Here is an 8,278-nt window from a genome sequence, read left to right on the forward strand (position 1 = left end):
CACAACTATGACAAATCACTCTCAGTTCAATTAATATAAAAATGTTGTAATGTAACTCAACTAGTCAAAGTATAATGAAGCAGTACTATAATTGGATACAAAGAAAAGTTATGGCGATCAGAACATGTCTTGTTTAAATTTGCTGAAATAAATAGAACTAACGGTACAGGTGCACTACTAATTCTTTGACATAATGCTTATATGTCTTCTTTTTCACAATTTAAGTTTCCTTTAAAAACATGTCAGCTAGAGCACAAGATGTGGAAGTGGTTTAGGATACGACAATTGCCAGAGGCATAAAAAACGTGAGCTTTTTTTTTTTTTTTTATATTCTGGGCTGTGATTGAGTTATAAGTCGTTCCTTTTTCTTGTTATTGCAAATTATCTATTCTAAAACAACCATAAAATATAGTTCAAGAAAGAAACAAAAAAGAAAATTGCAGAACTTTTTTTTTTAAAAAAAAATAACAATAAAAACTAAAAATAAAAATAAAAAATTGTGCACAATCTACTTTGTAATTGCTCAAAAAAACTAATGAATAGGGATTTTTTTACGATCATTACAGTCATAATGCACAAAAATGCAAGCCGTGTAATATCGCTTCTTTTCGTCTTTTAATAGCATAACTCAGGTTGTGTATAGTTTAAAACGTGATTTCGCCAAGTAGATCCACTCTATCTCAGTATTTACATGCCAAAAAAAAAGTGTAGCGATAAAAAAGAATGAAGCGTTTAAAAAAAAAACGCGGAGAACAACTTAAAAAAATTGTAAAAAATACGCTCGAAGTAGCGTAAAAGACACTCCAGCAAGCGCACGTGTGCTTCAACTCGTGCTCTTCTGCGCCGTAGTGGCTCGTGGTTATCGCTGCGCTTACTTGCCTCCTTATTCACCTGAGCTCAACCCAATTGAACAATTCTGGTCGGTGGTCAAGAGTAAAGTGAAACGAAGCAAATTTCTTGAGAAGGAAACGTTGATGACTCGGATCAGTGAAGCTTTTAATAGTTTGAAACTAAGTGATTTTAAAGGAATTGTTAGGCATTCTCATAAATGCTTGGATAAATGTCGTAATAGACAAGCACTTTGAAGAAGTCGTTTCTACGAAAACAAGGGCGTTGGTGTCAGAAACTAAAAAAAAAAAAAAAAAAAAAAGACCAATGGACAGGATAGCCTATGATGTAGCCTATGATGTAGCCTATGATGTAGCCTATGATGTAGCCTATGATGTAGCCTATGATGTAGCCTATGATCGAGGTTGCCATTGGCCACTTTTTGAGGTCCGTTTTGTTTTCTTTGGTGTGTCCAAATATCTTGGCGCTTCATTTAAAGAGGTTTAGTTTTTGCTTCTGTCGTATCCCAACATACTTTAAACATGATTCATATTCAATTTATAAGAAATCAGAGTAGTGAATGCTTTACAAAGATTTATTACAGTCTTTTCTCTATTATTCGGTCATAACTAATTCCACTCCTTTAACTCAATGCAAGTTTTTAATATAACTCCGGATGCAATGCGACATAAAAACAAATCTACTTAAGAAATAATTATAAAACAGCCCACTTGCATAACCTGGAACAGATCTTTACATTAAAGTTTATTCACGATAGATCTTCAGTTATAATTAATTAAGCCTCCATGAAAAGAATATAAATACCAGATATTACAATATTAAATAAAAATATATAAATTTTTTTCAGTCTCGTTGAATTTTAAAGTCTTTTTATTCTTACGAGTTAACACAGCTTCCTTTAATTCTTTGTTGGATCCCATTACATGTCACAGCCTGAATTTGTAACTCTGGTTAATCGTTGCTTTCTTTACGAAAGTTGTACTACTAACTATACCACACCCCAAAATCTTCGTGTACATCTGCATACTAGCCACAATTTCGTATTTCCTAATCGACTCAAAATAAAGCGACGGCGCAACAACAAATTATTTTGGTATACGCCCTATCCTTGTAATGATGAACGGATCAAGAAGCATTTTGCATGTCCATGTTGCACTGCTCATTTCGACAATTTGAACTCTCTCAGCAATCATTTTAATACCGATCATGAAGATTATCTTCCTGTAGACGAGCCCAGGCCACTATCCTTCAGTAGCGGCAGTGTATCATCTTGCAGTAATGCCAATACATCATCCAGCAGCAACATGCTACCCAACGAATTGTCTCTCAGTGATGATCAGCACAATTCCCTCAACATCACCGCCACCATTTTTATGGACAATCATCAAGATCAAGATAGCACTGAAGTTGGGGATAAAACGCAACCACGACGAAACTCTCTTGCCGGATACAGTTTCGTTTGAACCACCACAGGGCGACCGCTTGACTGTGAGGGATTTTGATGTATCTGAAGCGTTGTACCAAATGCAACTTTTGTTGTAGAACAGAGTCTGATCATAACGGACATTGAATAATCACAACTAAAAGAAGTATATTAAAATTGATAAAAGATAATAATCTAAATCTTTATTAAATAAAATATATTCTTCTTCTTTTTATATAAAACTATCACTATTAGATTCATTCTATGTGTTAAGGATACATAAGATTATAGTCACTTTATTTTAGTAAAAGGAATCTCATATGATCCTAAATAATATGTTGACATAACTTTGGAATCATTTATAACATTATTCCCAGCACAGATCAATAAAAGACTTTGATTAGATTTTTATATTAGGCTTTATTCATATTAACTTCACACAGTCAAATGTATGGCGTGGTTGTAATATAGTTTATTGATAATATGAGCATGTTGAATAAGGAATGACAATTATTTACCGGATCATCATTAAGTCACGCAAACATTTATCCTAACTGAGATATTATTATTAGCCATAATATCCAATCACGGAACTAGAGGATTTTATATTCATCCGTACCGTCTCCTAAATAGTCCTACATCCAGAGTTATCTGAAACCATCCCAATAGCATAATTGACAATACAAGCTAGGAACAGGCTAAACTAATAATTAGAAATAGTAATCATCTATTCTGTCGAGTTGATCATAAATCTGTCCTAATTCTTTATCCGTATCATGTCTATAAATACTCTCACTTTTTACATGTAGAATTAAGGATATTCAATCTTAGTTATCTTAACTTAATAAAGAGATACCAAGTTCTAACAGTATTTCTTTATCTTTGTTGTTATACTACTTTTACCTAAAACCCCCTATCCTAAGCATTTTTTACTGTTAATTACTTGCAATGAATTCTACTACTGGTGAAAACTCTTTCAATAGTGGTGCTGCTCCTAATGGTGACAACATGTCTATGGCTACTGGGTCCATTGATTTGTCGTCCTTTGCTGGTTCCTCTCCTCTAACCGATGATGGAACTGCTATGGTCTTGGATTCCTTTTTAGTGCCTTCATCCTCCACTGGTGAGAGGGAAGAGCTACTGCTGCGCCAGAATCTCACGCAATTGCGCAGTGAATTTAATGGCTTTTTGGAAGCGTTCACGACGGCTAGACTTGCTGGTGATGAGGCAGCTGCAGATCATGCGCTCCAACAGATGGATCGTACCAAGCGCAGGTTGACTGCTATGCAAGAGTACAGTTCTATTCTTGGGAAGACCGCTTCGCCTAATGCAAGCATTAGTAGCAGAAATGCAGGTTTGACATTGTCTCATAGAGACTTACCGAAATTCCAATTGGCATCGAGTGTTGTGCGTCCGTTTCCCAATGAAGAGGTATTCGAGTCTGTTGAGCACTTCTTGGCCAGGTTTGAGAATATTATCAAAGGTTCCGCTTACCGTGATGTTGAGCAAGTTTGGAAACAATTTTTACCTTTGTGCTTGCCATATAGTGATAATGCTTGGGTTGAAACTGATTTGCGTAAATGCAATACATGGGCTGAAGCAAGAGCTGCTTTTAAGGAGCACCACGGCTCAAGTTTGGCCACTCGACATTATACTGATTTGGTTTTTACGATGCAAATGAGCAACAAAGAGTCTATTGGTGATTATTCCAAAAAGTTTCTTCAAGCTGTGTATAATGCTGGGCTTCCTAGTGATGATCCACGCATTGCTGACCGTTTCTTGGCTTCTTTGACCTTATCTGTGCAAACGTTGATAAGAGTGACTGTCGCTAGAGTTGGCAAGAGCAAAGCTGATACGAATGAAAAATGGACTGTGGAATATATCACACAAGTTGGTCGTGACATTTTGGGTGATGATAACAAGCTTTATGCAGAAGCTACTGCTTTGATTCCTGGTGCTAACAAGAGTGACACAGTGAAGTCTAGATATAATGAAAATGGTTCTCGAGGTGATGGGTCTTTGTCTGGGCACAGAAGACATCAATTTAAAAGAAGAAGCCATAATATGACCAAGGTCAATAAGAATTATTTTTGCACTCACCATGGTAAAAATGGTACACATGACACAGTTGATTGCTTTACCACAAAGAGAGTTGAAAAAGTCAATACGAACAAAAAATGCTTTAAATGTGGGCAACCCTGGTCTAAAGAACATAAATGCAAAAACAATGACAAGAAAGTATTCGCAGTGACGAGTCATAAAAATGACAATAATCCTGACGATGATGTTGTAAAAGATAAAACGGCCTTATTGGATCAAGCTACCTCTGAAGTAAATACTATGATGGAAGGATTAAGCTATGATTGTAAGTACCAAAATAAAGAGAGAACACTTGATAAAAAAGAAATTAAAGCCAATGCATTTAATTTACTTACTCCGATTATTATAGAGAACGAAAAGCTCATGGGTCTTGTTGACACTGGAAGCGATACAAGCTTTATTGATATAAATGCTTTCACTAAAAAATTGAAATTAAATAAAATAAACAAAATTAGTGGTTCCTATAATTTCTTATCTCATAATAATGATGTTTCTCGTATTGGTATTACTGATCCATTGAAGTTTAAGTATTCAAATGGAATCATGTTTGAACATTCCTTAGAAATTATGAAATTCAATACAGGATTCGATTTTGATGTTCTGCTTGGCACCGATATCTTACCAAAAATGAATATTGGTTTAACAGGTGTAGCGTTCAGACTTAGTAGTGAACATTCACACTCTGATACAGCTACTGATGAAATTCAAATTTTAGAAAATATAAATATTGACCAAGTGAATGAATTTGAACCTGATAATTCGCCTGCCGGAACAGCCGAGCAAAGAGCAAATTTCTTTGATACAATCAAAGATGTTTTGAAAAGGAACCAGAGTATTCCAGTGACATCGTCATGTCCTATGCCTGAGTCAATTATTCATTTACCAACGAAAGAAGGTGCCACGGCTTATAGACGGCAGTATCCAATTCCGCACGCTTTAAGACCTTTTTTAGATAAGCAAATTGAAGAATGGTTAAAGACGGGAACTATCATAAAGTCCAAAGTTAACACATCTTTTAACAGTCCACTTCTCTTAGTTCCAAAGAGAAACAAAGCAGGCGAGATAGTGAATCATCGCGTATGTTTGGATGTGAGATTACTTAATAATATATTGCCTCCTACTTTCAATTATCCTGTTCCCCTGATCAGAGATATCTTTGATAATTTGAATGGTAAAAAAGTATTTTCTACTATTGACTTATCTAATGCATATCACCGATTTAAAGTTGCACCTGAAGATGTTCATAAATTAACATTCACACATGATAATGCTCAATATTCCTTCATAAAAGGATGCTTTGGAGTAAAAATGTTGACATCACAATTTCAAAAATGCCTTGCTATTCTCTTTGATGGGATATCTTGTGTTCAGAATTTTGTAGATGATTGCATTGTAGCCAGCGATAGCTTTGAGCAACATGCAGAAGATGTGAAGTTAGTATTAGAGAAATTTGTTATAGGTAGACATAATAAAATAATAAATTATGCTATAAACCAAACATCTCCAACACTAGCATAGTTGAATCATAAAGATCTGACGATGAATTATATCATAAAGAGTAATGAATGTCTTGCATATATAATACCAACTTGTTATAGTAATGAGTCTTTGCATAATCTCTTTTATGATCCAATGTATTAAGTTGCATTGAGACTATGTATGTCAGAATAGAATATTGTTTTTCTTGTATAGTAACTTTATTGATCTAAACGAATGATTGAGAAATAATCCTATCGATAATCCGATTGGTGCCTTAATAGCTCCTGTTGTCTCCATTATTAGGTTTCAGTCTTTCTGTACTTATTTAGTAACCGAGTTTACTCAAACCCAATAACCATTCAGGAACAAAATACAAGTGCCGTCTTAAACAACGATTCCATGGATGACTATTTATAAATGCAACACTAGTAGCTTAGAACAACGATTTATAATATAATTATACAAGATAAGATTCCATGGAACAAGATATGATGACAATGCCCCAATCCAGAATGAAACATCAAGAAAGAACCAATTGATTTAACTCAATCGTCCCCATGAATTATCATTCAAAAGAATATAAATATTCCACCTAAATCCTGATTGAAAAAAGGACAACTTTAACTTGGATATAATCAAGAATAAAAAGTATCTCAAAGTAATTATCGTTTTGGTGCTTTTTTATTTCTTTTTATCTTCGTCTATTACACTATAGATCTTGCTGGACCACTTCCTGCTACTGGAGATGATTATATATATCTATTGGTTCTAACTGATATATGTACCAAGTACATTGTGATTAGACCATTAAAGAATAAACAATCCGATACAGTTGCAAAAGAACTTATAAGTATCTTTGGAGACTATGGATTCCCACGTATCATCCAGAGCGATAATGGAACAGAATTTAGAAATTCACTGATGAGTCATATTTCAAAGAACCTTGGTATAGATCGTAGATATTCTACTGCGTATCATCCACAAGGTAATGGTAGTGCTGAAGCTAGTGTTAAAATTGCGATGAACACATTGAGAAAGATGATTCAATCCAATGGCAGAGATTGGAATCATTATCTTCCAATTGTACAGCTTTGTATAAATAGATATATAAAAAATAAAACACTTAGCTCTCCTTTTTCATTAATGTATGCTCGCAGAGTTAATATGCCTGACGACTACGCAAATAAAAAGTATCCAATCCCCAATGATTTGATGACAGTTGAAGAATTAGAAGAACGTATCAAACATATGGAGGAAATCGTATTCCCTGCTATATTAGAAAGAACTCAAAAGATTAATGAGGAATACAGTAAGAGATACAATAATAAAAATATTATGATTGACATCCCTGTTGGATCGCATGTTATGGTGAGACTAGAAAATAGGACAAGTAAACTTGCTCCATTATATAAAGGTCCCTATACAGTGGTTCGAAAGAATAGAGGAGGTTCATATGAACTGAAAGATGAGCAGAATGAATTATTACATCGTAACTACACGCCATCTGAATTAAAAGTTGTCAACATGGATGAGTCAAATATCGAAAATGAATATTATGAAGTTGAAGACATTCGTGACCATCGCGGACCAATCGGTCATCGAGAGTTTTTAGTTAAATGGGCTGGTTATGGCGAACGTGCTAACACTTGGCAAAAGGCTAGTGATTTTACAGACCCAACTATCATAGAGAAATATTGGGATAAACAAGACGAACTGAAAAAGTTGGAACATGAGAGAGCTGAACACATTGTGAATAAAGCATCATCCAATTCCAAATATAATGAGTCCAATAGAAATTCCGCACCTAAATTGAGTAATGAGAAAAAAGTACACTCTGTTGAGACAAAGAAAAGAACTCTTCCTACAAAGCTTAGTAGAGAAGAAAGATTGTTAAAGAGAAGGCTTAACAAGGAGAAAAAATAATAATATATAAAAAAAATAAAATAATCACGGACAAAGATAGTCACGGTAAATTACCCCACAATTTAGCATGAAAATGATCTACCAAATTGATTAGACATTTCATAACACATACCTATTCACTCTTATGCCGAATCAACAAGGTGCTGTTGAATCTGGTGGAGGATAATGTTAAGGATACATAAGATTATAGTCACTTTATTTTAGTAAAAGGAATCTCATATGATCCTAAATAATATGTTGACATAACTTTGGAATCATTTATAACATTATTCCCAGCACAGATCAATAAAAGACTTTGATTAGATTTTTATATTAGGCTTTATTCATATTAACTTCACACAGTCAAATGTATGGCGTGGTTGTAATATAGTTTATTGATAATATGAGCATGTTGAATAAGGAATGACAATTATTTACCGGATCATCATTAAGTCACGCAAACATTTATCCTAACTGAGATATTATTATTAGCCATAATATCCAATCACGGAACTAGAGGATTTT

General features: G+C 34.3%; 3 protein-coding genes across 3 annotated transcripts; all 3 read left to right on the forward strand.

Annotated features, from left to right (window-relative positions):
• Window positions 1–1,772: 1,772 nt before the first annotated feature.
• On the forward strand, window positions 1,773–2,312 carry RO3G_07665 (uncharacterized protein; the record flags this gene model as incomplete). Its single annotated transcript, XM_067662255.1, has 1 exon — window positions 1,773–2,312. The coding sequence occupies one exon, from the start codon at window positions 1,773–1,775 to the stop codon at window positions 2,310–2,312; it is 540 nt and encodes a 179-aa protein (XP_067518356.1).
• A 908-nt stretch (window positions 2,313–3,220) lies between these two features.
• Window positions 3,221–6,013, forward strand: RO3G_07666 (uncharacterized protein; the record flags this gene model as incomplete). Its single annotated transcript, XM_067662256.1, has 3 exons — window positions 3,221–5,543; window positions 5,598–5,805; window positions 5,971–6,013. 3 exons carry the CDS (start codon window positions 3,221–3,223, stop codon window positions 6,011–6,013), a joined length of 2,574 nt encoding a protein of 857 aa, XP_067518357.1.
• Window positions 6,014–7,015: 1,002 nt separating this feature from the next.
• Window positions 7,016–7,774, forward strand: RO3G_07667 (uncharacterized protein; the record flags this gene model as incomplete). Its single annotated transcript, XM_067662257.1, has 2 exons — window positions 7,016–7,160; window positions 7,266–7,774. The coding sequence occupies 2 exons, from the start codon at window positions 7,016–7,018 to the stop codon at window positions 7,772–7,774; spliced, it is 654 nt and encodes a 217-aa protein (XP_067518358.1).
• Between the last annotated feature and the right edge of the window lie 504 nt (window positions 7,775–8,278).

The sequence above is a fragment of the Rhizopus delemar genome, genomic scaffold, assembly GCF_000149305.1.
Source record: "Rhizopus delemar RA 99-880 supercont3.5 genomic scaffold, whole genome shotgun sequence".
NCBI lineage: Eukaryota > Fungi > Mucoromycota > Mucoromycetes > Mucorales > Rhizopodaceae > Rhizopus > Rhizopus delemar.